Source organism: Notothenia rossii, assembly GCF_949606895.1.
Source record: "Notothenia rossii genome assembly, chromosome: 4".
Lineage (NCBI taxonomy): Eukaryota > Metazoa > Chordata > Actinopteri > Perciformes > Nototheniidae > Notothenia > Notothenia rossii.
This window is the reverse complement of record NC_136902.1, coordinates 88,416,335-88,435,707: the sequence shown is the minus strand read 5'-3', so window position 1 is coordinate 88,435,707 and position 19,373 is coordinate 88,416,335. Positions and strand designations below refer to the sequence as shown.

The window sequence follows — 19,373 nt, the reverse complement described above, 5'->3', positions numbered from 1 at the left end:
CGTGTTATCTCCGGGAAGCAGCTAATCTTATGGCAAAGCTGATGAGGCGTTTCTCCTCTTCCTCTTCCTCCTCCTCCTCCTCCTCCTCCTCCTCCTCCTCTTCCTCTGTCTTCTCCACCTTGAGAGTCCGACTCCAAGGAGGTTATGGATGATGAGACTCTTAAATGAGGAGGGTGCAGACTGGCTCCCCTGCACTAGAAAGAGAGTATGTGTGTGTGTGTGTGTGTGTGTGTGTGTGTGTGTTGTGTGTGTGTGTGTGTGTGTGTGTGTGTGTTTGGTGAGTTGATGTCGTCAGCTATCATCGTCACTATGACTCGGAGGCAGAAGAGAGGCGAGACCCCTCCCCTTCTCCCCCTGCCTACCCCCTCAGCCTCCACAGCATCAGGCAGTCTGCTCTCAGTCATTCTGCCTGCGCACCGCTCAGGCTCCACATCCTCTCTCTCTCTCTATTTCAAAAGCCTCTCTCTCTCTCTCTCTCACACACACACACACACACACACACACACACACACACAAACACACACACACACACAAACACACACACACACACACACACACACACACACACACACACACACACACACACACACACACACTTCTCCCTGCAGCTACTTGAACTCTGAGGAAACAGGAGTAAAATTCACACAAGAAGAAGCAGAAGAGGAACCAAAGAGGATGGGGATGTGCCGCCGTCCTCCCCAGATGCCCCAAAGCTCCACAGCTCCTCCACTCCTCTTCCTCCTCTTCCTCCTGGGCAGCAGCAGTAGCAGCGTCCTCCCCTCCACCTTCCAGCTGTCCCCGGACACCCCGGCCCCGGCGCAACCCACCCCCACGCAGGCCACTCCTCGCCCGGACCCCTGTGAGGGACGACCCTGCCTCAACGCAGGAGTCTGCCTGGCCCTGCTGGAGGACACCTGGGAGTACAAGTGCACCTGCAGCAGGGGCTTCACCGGGCGCAACTGTGAGGTACGGACCACTCCGACTATACTGTCATCTACCTGAGTGTGTACTGAGCAGTGTGTGTGTGTGTGTGTGTGTGTGTGTGTGTGTGTGTGTGTGTGTGTGTGTGTGTGTGTGTGTGTGTCAAACCTGCATCCTATCAGTGTTTTCTTTGCAAGTTGAGCCAAATCCTGCAACCTTCAAAGTCAACCTTTCCAATCTTTTAGTTTAACTGTATTAATAGTGAGCAGTGTGTGTGTGTGTGTGTGTGTGTGTGTGTGTGTGTGTGTGTGTATGTGTGTGTGTGTGTGTGTGTGTGTGTGTGTGTGTGTGTGTGTGTGTGTGTGTGTGTGTGTGTGTGTGTGTGTTTGCTCCTCGCTGTTCCTCCGATGGTTTTTTAATGGGAGCATGTGCTGTCACCGAGACACGGAGACGAGTGCTGCGTTGCTGTGGCAACAGGAGGAAAGAGAGAGGCAGCAGCGAGAGTGTGAACTGTAGATCTATACGCGCGCGTGTGTGTGAATATGGCGTAATGTGGAATATATTTTTGGATGTAAAGCTTATCTACCATATGGCGCACACAGTATATCCACAGGTAGAGTTATAAATACATTCCTATGTTGCACCATACTTTAAATGTGAGATAGAAATCTATTAACATCTGGCCGAAAGGAGTCTTCACACTGCATTCATTAACTGGAACATCTGAACACTCATTAATGAGCTTTTTGTTTCACAACATCTCCTACAGTATTTGTAAAGTTGTCTATGTCCGCCTGCTTTTGTACGCACTTAGCAATGTCACCGGTCTCTTTGAACACCCTTCAGCGTTGAAGAAGTATTATTTTTCATTAAATGCAAAAAAAAAATCTATACTTTCTCGACTGATTCTCAAGATTTTATTTCGACTTTGTTGATGAAATAATGTAATAATGGTGATGGATAAACCACGATTAACAGATCTAAGATGCGTTCAGTGCGTCCAGGTGTTCTGCTCAGTGTCCTTTCAGGATAAGAGACCGCAAATGTCCAGCATTGTCCCAGAACAAATGCAGGAATATGACTGTTAGTGAACAATTATACTTCTTTCTATCAGTAAGAAATGATTTGAGCAGGTACAACAAGGATGTATCTGCTTTTACGCGACCATGAAGTGGACATCTTCTTACTGCATCATTTGTAACTACTCAAGGACATTTTAAGTTGTCCACCATGCACTTATCTCAACATTAACCTGCTCCTCTGCTGGAGTACATGTACTATCTGTGGCTAAGCGTGTGTAGCATAAAGGCAGCGAGTCCTCTGAGTCATGCGTCCCCGGTGCAGAGAGGATAAATGAGTCTGCTGCAGCATCAGGAGGGAAGGTGACCGGGTGAACTTTAGCAGAATCACCAACAGGTGGCAGTCACACACCCCCCTTGTGTTTACATCTGGCTATGCATACAGTATGTCTGCTTGTCTTTGTGTATGCATGCCAGTATATGAGACATATTTGCTGCTGGTGTGCAGCAGGATTGAAGCCGATCCAAGGTGCGCAGACTTGGCTGTGCTGGTTTCAGAATAGAAAGCAGCTGCAGCTTGTTACTGCTGCTTCACTGCTCCAACAAACCACAGAGGACATGGTTGTCACACAACCTGAGCTGAGGCTTGACTAAACACGCATCTCATTTTCATATTTTTCAAGCAAAAGCTACACTTTTTCCTCTTCTGCTACCACACTACCCAGCGTTATCTCTTATGCAGCAAACATCGGGTCCAAGCACAGACTCCGAGCCAGGCCTGAGGGGGAATCATTGATTTGTTTGCCTCTCTCCCCTCAACGCTGGATGTTTCTTCTCCATGGAAACTGGAGCAGCAGTCAATTGAGATTTGGTGAATGACCTGATTGGCTGAGCGCAGAGCTGGTTTGCATCCCTCTGTCCTCTGCATGCGTCACTACACAGATGGTCCAGTGAGAGAGGAGATGGAAGAAAGAGATAGGAAGGAACGGAGGAGGACAGCAGATTGGGAAAAGAGAGGCGTTAGTAGGAACATAACACTATTGATCTCTTCTTGAAAAGAGTCCTAGTTTCGCAGCTTAGTGAAGAAATCCTGTTGTGTGACCCTCCTCCCTAACCGTCTTCATCGTATTTTATTTCAAACTTGGGGCGCAGGATTAGAGCAGAAAACAATCTGTAAACTTGTATGGTATGTTTGGGATTAAACCAGCTATGCCTGTTGATTTCAGGATATATACTGCAACATTTTTTAAATCCGTTAAAAGCTTTGTGACAAACCCCCCCTGGCTGTGTTTTATTCTGCCAGGAATCAAAGCGAACCACAGCAGCAGGCAGCGGGGGGAAACAAACCCAATTTATTCGCTAAACTGGCTGACTTTTAATATCAGCCTGCACCTTTTCTGGACGCCAGCCTGTAAGCTGTCCTATTGGAATTCACCACTGGCCTTTCTCTGAGTTATTAGCGTTTCTGCCTCTGGCTTATTCATTATTGAAAGGCCTGTTGTGCGCCCTGATGGATTTGGTAACTTGCTCTACAACACAAAAGAGCTGTGGCAGCGCAACACAGCCATCTGTCATGAAGCTAGACCAGGGACTTGGTGCCGCTCAGCTCCTTCTAAAGCAACGGAAAGCAGGCTGGATTTAAGTTTACAGCCTCAGCATTATGAGGACTGAATATACTTTAAATGTGAAGTTATTTGGAGAGGTGATGTGGGACTGAAGGTGGTGGAAGAGGTGATATCTCTGAGGAAGCACAAAAGTAATTAAGTGGTTTCTGCAGCCGATAGCTCTGCCTCGTCTTAGTGAGCTCACAGAGACGTTTTTGACTTAATGATGATTTTTAGATCCTTCCTCATCACCTTATTTCTTTCCACACCTGCAGGTGACTTCTCACTAACAGGTGTTATCTCTGGTTTATTAGCATCTTTTCAGGCATCTTACTGTCATTTTTTTTAATGTTTCACCTAATCTTCCAACCACAGATGAAGAAGTACTGAGATCTAAATTAAAAAAACACTGTTATAATTGAATGTCCTGCATTCAAAATCTTACTGAAGTAAAAGTACAAAAGTATTAGCATCAAAACGTTGCTTGTTAAAAATTACTTGTTATAGTTAATAATGATTATTGATGCATTCATGTTTTTATAATAGCTGGTAAAAGGGAAGATATTTGCTGATAGAGTATTGACTAGCCTATAATTATAAGCATTGTCGAACTCAGATCCTTTACTGAAGTAAATGTACACATACTATGGCCTTAAAATACTCCGCTACAAGTAAAAGTGCGGATTCTGTCATTTCACTTAGTACAAAAGTATTAGCATAAAAATATACTTAAGGTACTAAAAGTAAAAGTACTCAATATCCTGTTTTTATACATTTATTTTAGTAGCCTACTGTATTATGTTAATGAGTATCACATTTAGATACTTGAAATACTGTGTAGATTATTAGTACCTGTGACTGCATGATAGCATATCAGCACATCATGTGTTTTTATATGTACAAAGTAACTGCTAACTGTACCTCAGAGTTGTAATGAAAGTCAATAAAGCCTGTTTATTTTCCACAATATCGAAATACTCCTTCAAACTCTGCACCTACATTTGGTTCAAAGTATGTTCAAATCCTCTGGCATAATGACTATCTTCTCTATACACATTAAAAGTAGAAGAAACCTCTGAAGTTGAGGTCGCAGTATCTCTGCTTTCTTTCTCTTCCTCATCAATACAGTCTGTATCTGGCCATGCCCCCCTCTCATACTTGCCAACCTTGAGAACACAGAAATCGGGAGCATTTCAAAATGCAAAATGGGGGGGGGGATGATAGCTCATGAGACTTCAAAGGTCTTTTATTTTGAAACTCTACATCAGAATGTCCTGATTTTTTTTGTTTTATTCTCATCTAAACACAGAGGGATGAATTGTTTTGACTCTACCGTAATGCATAGGATATTCGCGCACCGCAATATCACGTGCGGACTGGCTTGACTAGGTTTTCCCGAGTGGAGGCTGGCTTGACTGCAGTCAGAGAGTAGAGTAGTTGTCGATTCTTGTTCTGTTTTCTGTGACTATCTGCCTCACCCTCTCAGACTTTCAGTTGCGCGCTACTAAAGAGACGTGTTACCATGGAAACCAAACAATGGTGTAGCTGTATTAAAGTCTGAGTGGAAACAGTCCTGACTAAATCTGATTTTGTCAGAAATCGGGAGAAATGCGGGAGAAATATGACCCCGGGAGAAAACCGGGAGAGGGCAATGAAATCGAGAGTCTCCCACGAAAATCGGGAGGGTTGACTCTGCACCTGCTGAGGTGAGCGTGCGTATCATGGCGAGTTTAGGCCTCCTACCTTTTTATTTTGTATTTTACCTTATTTTTCTACCTCTAATTAAGAGTCACCGTAGAGATTTAGTCAAACTACTTCACTCAAAATGAGAAGACTGTTGTTGTTCACCAAACTCGGCAACAAGCAGCCTGGTAAGTGCAGTTAGCATCTTTTGTTGTTTAGCTTGTTACCTTTCAACTGGCAGTGGTTGACATTAAAGCTTCACTGTTTTGTGATAAGTACAATAATATCAAATGTTTTTTTTCGTAGAGAGTTTTAAGGAAGCTGAAGCTCCGGCGTCAGGTTTTCGCCCAAAATCTCCACAGCACCATGTTTAGCCTGTAATGACTTTCCCTATGCTAATGCGGCTCTTGCTCGGCAGGAGGCTTTGCTGCATGTGTTGTGTTTAAAGACAGGTGTGTGTTTAAAGACAGGTGTGTGTGTTTAGAGACAGGTGTGTGTCAGAATTTGCCTTGATATCCTAAGAGTTTGGGAACAAGAGGACCCTTGAAGGTTTTGAAAATAGACAAAATAGAAATGGGATATTAAATATGACAACATATATTGTTTTGTGCAATAATAGAAATTACACATCTTAAAATTGTATTTTTTAAATGAATGTTAGTAAAAATGCTATGTTCTGCTGTATGAGTGTGTCCTGCTGTTGTGTCATTTCTGTATTCAGTGTGTTGTAATTCAAACTCATGTTGTTCCTTCAACTTGAGGTAAATAGGTCTTGAAAGAATTTGATAAGACCTTCAATTTAAAGCTTAAAAAGGTGTGTCAACCCTAATTTGTATTTAGACAGTCATTGAAGTCTGCGTGATGTGTCCGATTTTGAAAAGTTGCACAGTCATCTCCTACTGCAGTACACAAATGTAGAAGCCCTCAATAATGAAACAGTGTAGTCATTTATAATACATTAACATAAGAAAAGCACATTTTTGAGTTGGAGGCTGTCTTTAATCTTGTCTTTATACTGTATCTATGTCTGACATATGCCACAGACTTTGAGACCCCAGGAACTCTGACTCGTTCCTTCGTGCAGTTTCACATGTTTCATGAATTTGGATGAAGCCACAGTATGCTGACATCGCTGCACCACCTTATGCACTTCAGCCAACTTCTAAAAATAGCTTGTTTCACATTGATTGAATTTCATTTGCATGAAAATATCTCACACTTTGCAGATTTTTTTTCCAGAAGACTCAGCAACAGATTAGAGAAGCTAATTAGATGTTAAATTCAGAACACAGCGAGAAATTTGCTATTAACACCCGACATCCAGAGAAGGTAAACCGTGTGTGTGTGTGTGTGTGTGTGTGTGTGTGTGTGTGTGTGTGTGTGTGTGTGTGTGTGTGTGTGTGTGTGTGTGTGTGTGTGTGTGTGTGTGTGTGTGTGTGTGTGTGTGTGTGCGTGCGTGCGTGCGTGCGTGCGTGCGTGCGTGCGTGCGTGCGTGCGTGCGTGTGTGTGAGGTACTCCTACTTATTGCTCTATTTGCTGAAGTACTTCTGTTGAACTCAATATTGTCGTTTCTCCAGAGGAACATCGTGTGGCTTTGGCTGCTTTTCCTTACGGGCCAATTAAGGTCTTCCAAGTGTTTATTTTAGATGTCATGATATCATGTAGAGCTAGTGCCTCCTTAATTAATAGCAGAAAAGACAAGGGAACCAGAGCATGTTTGACAATAATTGATCAGATAGGGAAAATAATATGAAATTGCTTTTTATGTCAGAAAAAAAGCGAATCCATTAATTAACTAATTGTTTTATTTGTAGAAACTAAGTAAATACTGAATGAGGCATTTCTGCATTTATAATTGGCTTTACACGGTCAGATAATCTCGAACATGGGTCAGCATTAACACCTGTATATTAAGAATGCCCTGGTCGTTGCACTGAATGAGAGCGTACGTTTGGACTGACAGTTTGATCAACCAATCATATATTGGTGTGTGTGTGTGTCTACAGAAGGTCCAGTTGTGATAGACACGGTTCGCCACTGATGTTTTTTAATAATGGACCAAGAGTCTCTTCAAATAAAAGCTGATGATGATGAAACCCAAATCATCTAATCTTTGTTGTAATCCACCAACATCACTATCTGTATATGTCTGCCACTGACATATCAGAGGTCATGTTCAAACACGTCATGCAAAAATAATAATTCTGCTTTATAAAGAGGCAAAAACTTCTCTATATGGAATACAGTCTGTCTGATCGGTAGCTATTTAGGGATAATAAGGGCTAACTGGACACACTGAGTTTGTTGCTAAAGGCTCTGAATGCACAGCTAACCATCATCACAATCATTCTTTATTAATTTATTAAACAACCAAATCAAGCAGCTGTTTTCCAATATTGTCTATTTGGACAGGACTAATGTGGGGACAGTTTTGACGAGACAAACCCCATTTTGTCACATTATGATGTCGCCATGTTGGTGAAAATGTACTTATTTCATGGTTTGCATCTTGAAATCTACTTTAGAGAGTTATTCTGTGTGTTTTTACCTTAGTTACGATGTTACATTCCTCTTCTCTTTTGCTTCACCCTCCTTTAAAGCACCTAGCAGTATGTATACGGTTAAGGATATTCAGTAGCAACCCCTAAAGGTTTCAGTGTTTATTGCATACCCCAATATTATTTGTTGAGGGGAATGTTTTTGACGGGCTTAGAATGAAGAGTTTGTTTAGGTTTGAAACCACGGGACAATAATCATTAAGATCAAAGCAGTTCCGCATAAGGGGAAAGATTTCTGAACATGTTGGACTGACATTGGAGCAAAAGAAGTGTCAAAAGCAGAAATAGTTAATCTAATTAAAGTAAGGAAGTCAATTGTTGATGTTTTCCCATTTTGACTTGGATAATAAGTTAGCTGCAAACTGTTGGATAATCTGCAAAGGGAAGCGTTCTTGTGTAATCAATCGGTTACAGACGGTTCGATGGGAGCAGAGATGTCACTTTGGAAACAGACTGTTCATAACCCGGGCACTACCTGTGATTCAGAAAACACAGTCTCCTTTGAGCCATTATCACGGAGCGATCACTATTCATGCTGATGTCCTCAGATGTTCCGAGGCGGTCCGTGCTGCCTTTGAGCAGGAGGGCTCGTGGCCAATCATTCGGGTCATTTCCATATCACACATCACCTGGTCGTTTGATCTTTGGGAAACATGTGGAGAGGAGGTGTGTGAGTGGTGAGTGTGGCCTGATCCATATGGATGATACAGGAGATGAACTGTACACAGAGTGCTTTTTCTCTCCTCGTATTGATCGCTGCAGTCACCTACGGGTCCGTGATGAAGGCTGAAAATCATATATTAGATTTATTTTCACTTGATGTGTTTGACAAGGTTAGCTCTTCAAGTATCATTTGGATACCATTTGAATAGTTATCGTTTTAGCCAAGCTAACAGAGAGTTTCTGGAGATGTTGGTAACATTTTCAGCTTCATATTTGTATGTAGTGTCTCTACTGGGACATGTCTCCATGCTTTAATGTTCAAAAAGCTCTTTATTTCTCTCATACTGCCTGTGCTGCAGCACCTCTTTTCACCCTCTGTCTGAAACCAGAGCCCAGTCTGCGCTGATTGGTTAGCTGGCCAGCTCTGTTGTGATTGGTCAGCGCTTAGAGATGTTCCACCCCTTAGCCTATCACGTACAAATGAGACCATAAACACGTCTTGGACATTTTAAAGGTCCCATGTCATGGCCATTTCTACTGATCATAATTCCATTGTTGAGGTCTACTAGAATAGATGTATATTGTGCAATTTTCCAAACTCACATTGGTTTCTCATACAGCATCTCAGTATAGTAGGCTATGTGTATTCACTCTCTGTCCTAAACGGCTTGTTGGAGCTCCTGCCCCCCCCCCCCCCCCCCCCCCCTCCCTATGAGCCCATTTGCCGTCTGCGAGACAGCGAAACCCAGCCCGAAACCAGCCTGAACACACACCCCCAGCCTGGCTTGGAGCTTGTGCTCACACACCGACTCACAGCCTCGTCGCGTCCCGCCGTCTCAGGGAGGAGAAATTGGCGGAGCTGCAGCTGAGAAAAGATTGAGTGTGTGTGTGTGTGTGAGGCCAATCCACGGACTTCCTCACACAGACTTAATGTAACGGCTCCGCGGACGTAACGTAACGACTCCACGGATTGGTCCATTTGGGTATGGGCACGTCACTGAACAATGGAAAAAGAGAAATGTCCAATGAGGCGTTCTGGGTAGCATAGACAGGTCTTCTCTCTGTTAGAGTTTTACTCGCTACAGGGTGTACTTTGAGGGTTTGTGACTCTGCAGACCGTTTACATGCAGAAAAACCGTCATAACACACAAGGGGACGGGTAAGAACCGGAGAAGCATGACATGGGACCTTTAAATGAGGTAATACATCAAGTTACAAGTGTGTTCATTCCCTCAGAGACTTCTATTCTATCAGACTTATGCTTGCAGCCAGAGGAGTCGCCCCCTGCTGACCATTAGAAAAAGTGCACTTTTAAGACACGTCCCGATTGCCATGAAGCTCAAAGGAAGCTTTTGTTCAAACAGTAAATGCCACAATATTTCAGGTCACTTTACAACAACTTACATAAATCCCTAAAAATCTAAATGTTGCATGTTATTTATTTTATTATCTTACCATTAAGCAGATGAATGCATAATGAAATATTATTCATAAGACAATTGGAACAGCATTAAACATTTTGAAGGCAACATGCACAGCTCTGCCAGTGACAATTTAATAAAGAAATGTGTTACTGCAGTCATATTTTATACCTTGTGTCATTACATACAGTCTGACCAGTTCCTCACATAACCTTCAAGGCGTACTGCGGACACTCCTCAGGATCAGCGCTCCCATCTCTGCGTCATGGCCTCCTAAATCTTTGTGAGTCTGCTGTAACTTTCCTCTCTCTGTCCTGGATGGAAAATAAGTCATTCCTGTTTTCCCAGGGGTTCAGTTTAGGTGTTTTTTTTGTACTGCTTCTTGTCTGCCCTTGTTGCTATCTATATCTTTTTAATGGAGCAGCGAGTAGTGTCACGGTGCGCAGTATAATGTAAAAAAGGGGCCGAGCAGCTCTTACTCAGCAGCACTCCACCCCTATAATAACCCTCTAACACCGTCTCCGTGCTGTCGCTTCTAATGATTCGCCTCCTTGTTGTTGCTGCTGCTGTCAACGTAATGAGTGTGTGTGTCAGCGGTGTGTGTGTGTGTATGTGTGAGAGGTGGAAGTCACACACACAAGCTGAATCGAGATATTTTCATTTGGCATTACGTTTTCATATCTCTGAATCGCCAGCAATGTTTCAGCTCATTCAACAGGTTCCATATGTCTTATTGTTTGCTCATAATTGAACAAAAATAATTGGGGTTAACAATGTGGATATCATCTACCTATTTCACCGACATAACTACACTGTAGCTGCAAGAATGACAATGAAAGCCTTGCATCTTGAATCCCAGGATACAGCAACAGAAAACATAAATGGTGACATAAGATAAGCTTTACAGGTTGTCGCAAGTTATTTCAGGATCTAATAAACAAGTGTGTGAAGACGGGTGTGTGCATGTGTTTGAGGTGGAAGTCACAAAGCTGAATTTGTAAAAGAAGTATTTTTATTTTGGCATCAGGATGTGTTTGGCTCTCTATCACACATTTTTCTTTGACACTTCTTAACCCTCCGTATCTCTGAATTGCCACCAATTTCTTTCAGCTATTTCACCGGTTTAAATATGTCTAATTATAGGCAGTCTTATTTATAGGCGGGAAGAAACACAAATCAGCTCTGCGGTGACTATTGCCACTCAATATCACCATGGATTGATACGGTGTAGTTTTTAGTTAGACGCGTACGCTCTCCAATTACAACCACGACATTCTTGTTATTAATACCATTTATTAAACCCCAGAACAGCATGTGTTGGCAACGCGGTCGAAAACTGCTGGACTGGCCATCGGGACGCTCGGGCGATGGGCCGGTCGGATTACGGCCCGTCCACACACATGCATGAAAAAAATCTTTCAAAGCTTCGCCCATTCACTTGAATGGGGTGACGTAGAATATTTTTAATCTTCGCCGAACTGCATTGTGGGGAGCGGAGCATGGCTTTGCCAGCATCGTGAGCATCAAAAGTTGAGCAATGTTCAACTTTTGATGCTCCCGATGCTTTCGAAGCTGGCATCAGCCAATCAAATCCCGTTTATGCAAATCCCGCCAGTACAAGCGCTAGCCAATCAAACTGCGTGTGTGCAGATACCGCAGGTCTTTTCCGTATGTCATAAAATGGAGGATAAATTAATCATCGCTGTAGGAAATGTCCCGGTTCTTTATGACTGCTCTCTGTTCACCTACCGGGACCTAAACCGGAGGAACAAGGCATGGAGGGAGGTGCCAGAGACAGTTGGTGAAACTGGTAGGTTTTCACCTGTTTGGGGAATTTATATCAAGTTTACTTCGTTTATACAGTCTATGGTTTTAACATTGAATGGACGGCTTTGTATGCCGGGGGCGGGCGGGAGATTCCTGGGAGATTCCTGATTGGTTGTTGGTCGCCTTGGGCGCGTGAAATCGCCAAGCTTCAGACACGCCCAGTATCAAGATTTTTTTCATGCCTGTGTGTGGACGGGCCGTCAGTCACTAGCACCCCCCGTCGACAATTTACTAGCGGTCTTTACTTGCGGTACCGAAGTGTGCCGGTCGAGAGTCCCGGGCTGATTTATAGTCCCAGTCCGCCCCTGCCCGCACCTTTAAACGGTGAGGTCATCTAAATACCACTTGCGCCATCTAGTGCTTCAAACACACAACAAAAACATACAAATGGGCACAACAACCTCCATTTCTTTAAATAATGTCACCCTTTACTCCAAACACAGGAACACAAATGACAATCCAATACCAGTTACTCCAGTGCGATGGTGATTTCGATTAACATAAAATGCTTCTTCCCAACCCCCCCCCCCCCCTCTCTCTTTGTCCGTGCAAAACCCCAAGAAAATGGTGGCATGCGATCGACAAACTGTTCATGTTGTTGTGAGTTGACTTGAGAACAGATTTGATCAGATCTGCTGTGTTTCAGACTTGATTTGACAATAGAGTATCTATCGTATCGTATTTATTTCAGGTTGTGTAGAAGAACAGCTTGTATTGCAGTTTTGTGTCGACACAAATATATATCACTGATGGATGTGTCACGACTGAGTCAGAGAAAAGACTATGGAGGCCAGATCGAATGAATGAAGACATGCAGTCCTTTTTAATTGCTATCACACAAGGTTGCCTCAAAGAAAGCATTTATTTATTGGCTTTACCAAAGACATAGTATTACAAAAATATAAAAATACAACCCATGTTTGTTCTGATGTTGATTTGATGTCACTACGGAACCACTACTCTCTCTTGGATTCATACTAATTAAACATAATATTAAAAAATACAGTTTTAAATTAAGCAAAATACAATAAACAAGTCCATTAATGATGTTCAGTTTCCCTCATGTTGCCGCCTCCTCTCTGGCTCAGCGTCTACTGCTTCCTCCTACACACAAATGTTGTTGTTGTTTTGTATTGAGTCACATTTTAAAGCTGCCCATACACACAAATGTGTTGTTATGTATTCAGAAGATGGACGACTCTCATGGGAAGGCAGTCTGTGAGAGGACTATTCATGGAGAGTTTTCGCTGGGAAAGGAGTGATTGAGGAGTCGCTATGAAAGTGATGTAGTGTGCCTTTCCTTATCTTTCAAACTCCTACAAACTAATTTAGCATTTCAAGGCCTCTCTTTCTTCTTAGATGGTTTTAGAAATGTATAGAAAATTAGCTTTGGGGCAAACGTACATTATTGATGCTGACAAACTAGAATAATCTCCATATATTAACACCACTTTATGATTCACGGTCACAAGGCTAAGCTAAAGGCGGCTAACTTTTTGAAGACATATAAAAGCTTCAGACATTCACATGTGGGTATTTACTGACACTTTTGTATGTCGTAAAACAAAACCTGAGCTTTGAGTTAGGGGAAATAATTACATTACATGTTAGACGCTTTTATCCAAAGAGACTTACATACTCAATACTGTGGACAATCCCCACAGGAGCAATTTGGGGTGAAGTGTCTCAGGGACACAACGACATGCTGACTGCAGTGGGGTTTGAACCTGTGACCCCCTGAATCTGAACGCACTAACCCACACGCCTCAATTATCACATAGCCTTTCTAAAATATCGTTATAATATCGTACCGTGACGAATACACTTTTACACCCCTAGGGAGTGAACTCTTGACCTGTATTTGACGTTAAGGAGGATTCTTTTGGAGACCCTTTAACTAAATCAATACAGACTGCAGGCTTTACAGTGAGATCATTAAAGCTGTAGGAGGACGTAGGAGAAGGTCATGATGTGTGAAGAGCACGTCTACATAGACTTAAACAAATATGCTTTATCAGAATCAAAAATATGAACAATTAAATGTTGTGTGGGGCACCTGAAGAATAGAATAGAATATATCTTTATGGTCATCATACAACCACATTTCTTTGGCAACTCTCACTGCAGTTAAAAAAACCGACACAAATAAATAAGTGTGGTAACGAGATAACATTCAACGTCAATGTGCATATTTATACTTACAGTCAAAAAACGTTAATTTACTAAACTGTTTAGAGCATGTCTAACTGTGTGTTCATTAAGGGTTAGAGTGACCAAAGGATGCAAGTCAAATAGCCATACCTATTTCTAAATTGTAGTGGTAGCTGAAGGAGGGCAGATCAGCCTGATGCCCCTGGTTGACTGTCTTACTGACATAAAGGCCTGGATGGCGCTAAACCTTTTAAATATAAATGAGAGCAAAACGGAGGTAATTGTGTTTGGACCACATGGTGATGTCCCTTCCATTGAGCTGGGTTCCCTGCAACAGTATGCAAAACCCATGGTCACAAATCTGGGTGTCAAAATCGACAGTGCTTTTAAATGAGATAAACAGATAAACTCTGGTTAAATCCGGTTTTTATCACTTGAGGCTCCTGTCCCAAATTAAACCGGTTTTATCCTTTTTAAACTTTGAGCGTGTAATTCATGCCTTTGTTTCAACTCGTTTAGATTACTGTAATGCACTTTATGCCGGCCTAAATAAGACTTCGCTGGCCCGCCTGCAGCTGGTACAAAACGCTGGGGCGCGGCTGCTTACAGGAGCCCGCAAGTTCGACCACATCACACCAAGTCTGGCTTCCTGTTCATTTTAGAGTCCATTTTAAGATTTTATTGTTTGTTTTTAAATCTCTTAATGGGCTGGCCCCAGAGTACATCTCCGACCTCTTACAGGTGTACACCCCCTCAAAGGCTTTGAGGTCGGCTGATCAGCTGCGGCTGATAGTCCCAAAAACAAAGACAAAGACCCGGGGAGACCGAGCGTTCTCATCGGTGGCCTCCGGGCTCTGGAACGACCGGCCCCCTCATTTAAAATTGTCGCCCACTCCGCCTAAAGACCCACCTCTCTTCCCTCGCTTACCAGTCAGTCTGAGCGATGTCAGACCTATTTGTATGCTTCTACTGTCTGTCCATAGCCTTTATGTGCCTTGTATTTATTGTTATGTGTGCTTTTTATCTTTTCTTATGTGTTCCTTTTATCTATTCGTGTAATATTATATTTTATTATAATGTTATGTTCATTGTGAAGCACTTTGGTAAACCCTCTGTTTTTAAACTGCTATATAAATAAAGTGGATTGGATAAAGTAGTAGGAAATGATAAGATACGGTGTGTTTGAGTGTGTGGAGGCTTCATCCTCTGCTCTTTGACTTGTTTTCACATGTGGGCGGTGCGTAGCAAAAGATCTGGAGCTCTTTTAAACTAAATGCAAACCAAGTTACGTCTTCTTCACTGTTGCAGATTATACAAAAACAAAAATGTTTTCTTCCTATTCGGGGACGAAGCTGGTGGGAGGAAGGCGATGATAACATGTCCGGTGTCGCTTTTTTATTATCGCGCTGCCCCCATTCCTCTGCTGGGGTTTCCATGGCAACAGAGCAATGACGAAGGGGGGAGTAAGACAAAACATCAACAGGTGGAGACGCAAGAAAAAACCCTCAGCCGTGCCTACTACCTGTTTTTCTTTGGGAGAAATGTTGCCCACATTAAAACAGTGATCAAAAGGAGGTATGACATCATTTCTGTTTGTACAACCGAATTATTCGAGTGCAGAATCCTTTTGTTACTCGACTTCCTTAGAGACGGGGGAAATAGAAATGTGATCATTTACAGATTTGTTAAGGTGACAGCGGGAACAGCACGCTCCACTTCCAGTGTCTCTGTGAGTAATTCCCAGCAGGAACAGCTGCAGACGCATTTTTAGCCTGACAGGAATTCAAAAGAGGTATTCTGCTTATTTGAACACCTGCTGTATACTGTACCTGTTTAATACAATAAGACGTGACCTTGGAAAAGATACATTTACCTATTTCTGTTTTGAATTATGAGGTGTACTTTACTTAAATATTACCTACTGCACTAAAACTCAATTATATATATATGGAACTTTTGTCTTCACTACATTCATTTGACACTTTAAGTGAAATGTTTTTAGGTTGCAAATCAAGATGTTTGCAAAAAAATACAGGAGTTTAAGAAACCATAATTTTTTGTTATGAATGTAATTAGCCAACACATTACCCAAAATAGTTAAGTTGAATAATCTGGGCCAATTAAGACATAATTAAATAGCATCTATAACCATTTAAAGGTGGGGTATGTAAGTTTGAGAAACCGGCTCGAGATACACTTTTTGTTATATTCCATGGAGTGCTCTTAACATCCCGATAGCAATGAATATCTGAAGTGCTTTGACAATAAATCCATAAAAATATGTCATCCGTGGAAGCCGTGGCGCTGTAAAAAGCACGACCAATCATCTGAGCCGGCCCGGCTAAAGTAACTGGATGGCCTACCTGCCTGTCAGCCTTCCATCTGTGCACAAACTTATCTCGTGCCCTCATTGGTCATGTGCGCGTTCGTGTGTGTTGGAGGAGGGGCTCTGTGAGGAAGGGGCAGATTTTTTCCGGTTGTGTATTTTCAAATTCAGGCGCATTCGAGCTGGTTTCTCCAAAATTACCTACCCCACCTTTTAGTAATTTTCTAATTTAGTTTTTTTTTTTTTTTCGATTTTTCTGCATTGGCCACTTTTAGGCTTGCTTCTTTAACTACAATGTTCTGATTATACTTACTTACTTTTAGTTAAGTAACATGTCCAATGCATGACCTTTTTTGTAAGCTTTTTTTTAGCTCCTTTAATTAAGTAAATGATCTCAGTACCTCGCCACCACTGCCTGACAATCGCCCCTCGAGACGCCTCTTTGATTTAGTTCCAGGAACATTTTTTCTTTCATGCTAGCGCCAGTTAAATCCTGTCAGCAGTAGGTGTCACATTTTTTTTCCTTACAGTGGATATCTTGTTTTGCACCTTCTCTGTATGTAGGTCAGCGGTAACAGCTCTTAGATCAGCTCGCAGAACGACATCCATCTTTACCAGCATGTGGCCTGAGAGAGAGTCTTTTTTTATATTGCTTTATAGCGTTTTCTCCCCTGCAGAAAGATATTTATTAATCCTTGAATTCAACCTCTGGACACCACTAACCACACAACGTCTAAATCCACTAACTGATGCTCCGTCTTCTCAGTCAGTCTGATCACAGCGGGTAGTAACATTTTATTCAGAAGTTAATGATGAAACAGCATGTCATATAGAGAGACAGCTTAAGAGCAGGGGGGGGGGGGCTCCCATCGGATCACTAAGTGTTTTGTGTTGCACAGCAGAGTCTGCGTCAGATTTATTGTTTCACAGAGGACTGCAGCAGAGAACATACAGAGAGTACAGCTCCTGAGCCAGCAGTGGTGATGTTGCAAAGTCATTAATAGCCTTATGTATGAGTGACACACACACACACACACACACACACACACACACACACACACACACACACACACACACACACACACACACACACACACACACACACACACACACACACACACACACACTCCTGCAGGTGATAAACCATCTTCATGACTCTCATTATGCATGGCTGGTGATTTATGGTGGACCAATATATTTCACTCACTTCTTTAATACTAAGCCTAAAGCTCGTATTTCTCAAAAAAGACCCTCTTATTACTTAATTAGATCCCACAAAACGACTCGGCATGATTGTGCAAGATCCCTTTGAGGACAGTAGGTACATTAGCTGAGTCTAGTTTGGAGGTGTGTTTTCTACCTCAGTGATTGGAGGAAACCAGAAACACATGAGTCAAAAAATTGAGTTGTGTCCCTTTACATTATCACACACACACACACACACACACACACACACACACACACACACACACACACACACACACACACACACACACACACACACACACACACACACACACACACACACACACACACACACACACACACACACGACCTTCCCTCATCCAGCACCAGTCACTTTTCTACCCATCTCCGCTATACCCCGTTTATCTAGGCCCTTTTTGTTTCTTTCATGTATATACGTATGTCACACTGCGGGAAACGACATCTCAAGATCTCTGGATGTATAACACATAGTAATTTTGACAATAAAGCTGACTTTGACTTGATTTCTTTTTTTAACTAAACCTGATGATTTGCTTATCATTCTCTCTATCATTGCTAATTATATTGCAATTGACCAAATGAGAATGCAATCACGTGACATTTTTGAAATGTTTTTAACTTTGTCATTTCATCTATTTTGCTTAACAGACCAGATTTTGTCTGCAGTCTGATATTCTATCCTTAGATCCTGATAGCTTTGCATTAAACCAATAAGGTGGTTCAGTGATGACGTGTCTTTGTAGTCCGACACAGAAGTTAGCATCGCAAGGGCTCGCTCTACAAAACGCCAATGTGATTTTTCCATTGGATTTCAGTATATTGGGGGAAATAAGCTTTGTGGCAAACGTTAACAGATCAAATGTTTATGATACTTTCACGTTTAGTTTAGCAGGATAATCTCCACATCTTAACACCACTTTGTAAAAGCAATCGCCAGAAGCTAACGCCTAAAAGCCTATCAACGAACTACATAACAGTCGTATGACTTTATGTTGGCGCTCAGCTAAAGGTGGCTAATGTTTTGCCTGATGACATTTGGCATCTCAGTTGATCACTTGCTAGAATTCGTCGTTTAAAGACACAAAGGCGGGAAAGGAAACGTGCAAATCTCTTGAGCTTAGACCTTATTTCAGGCATCTACATGTAATTATACACACGTTCCAAAAACCCTTGACTTTGAGACGAGGTAACCGGACGTGGTAAAATGCTAACTCATTTCCAGGTTTAAGGACTTATTCCTGCACCCCTTTGCACTGCATCTAGTCCAAAGAAATCAGTCTAAGCTAGAGATGGCTGGTCCAAGCGAAAGTATACTTTATTGATTCAGTTAGCTCGCTCGTACGTCTCTGACCTAAAGCTTTTTTAGTCCATTTTTAAAAACTGGACAGCTCGCAACAGCAGCTCTTTGTTAGTAGCGATCGAAAGTGTGTCATTTTTCATATCGTATATACGCCCTGCTCCGAGCTACTCTGAGATGTATTATCCTCCTCATAATGTCTCAAGTGATGAGGTCTGTTCAACTTCTGACAGCTAAGAAAATCACTGTAGTCCCAGCTCTGAAACCGAGCCGGTCTCACAGCTAATCAAGAGTAACTGCAGCGCTGAATCACGCACACGGACTAGCTGTCATTGTAAAGTGAAGAAGCTGCAGAGGGGAGAGATGTAGTACCAAACAACACCGGACAAAAACTCTCTCTCCATCTGTCAGCCACTTCTGAAGAATTCACAAAGAGCCTGAAAGCTCCAGATCCATTAAAGTCTGCGTCTGAAGACAGACAACCGGAGAAGAGACGCCCTGCAGCTCCACTCCCATACGTATACATATAGCCTTTCAGCAACTAGTCTGTTCAATCATCCTCCCCTCACTTAGTATTCTCTTTACTCCTCGCCTCCTACTCTCATTCCTTGCCTCAATTCCCGTCCATCTCTCCGTCTATATTGGAGAGTTTAAGAGGGGATCTTGTTTCGAAGGG

General features: G+C 42.5%; 1 protein-coding gene across 1 annotated transcript in view; it reads left to right on the top strand.

Moving 5' to 3' along the window:
• The first annotated feature begins 388 nt into the window (after positions 1-388).
• Positions 389-19,373, top strand: part of dner (delta/notch-like EGF repeat containing) — a 90,192-nt gene continuing 71,207 nt past the window's right edge. The window contains exon 1 of the mRNA XM_079677382.1: positions 389-966. Coding sequence (XP_079533508.1) covers positions 676-966 — 291 coding nt within the window. The 5' untranslated portion in view covers positions 389-675. The remainder of the gene's footprint in view (positions 967-19,373) is intronic.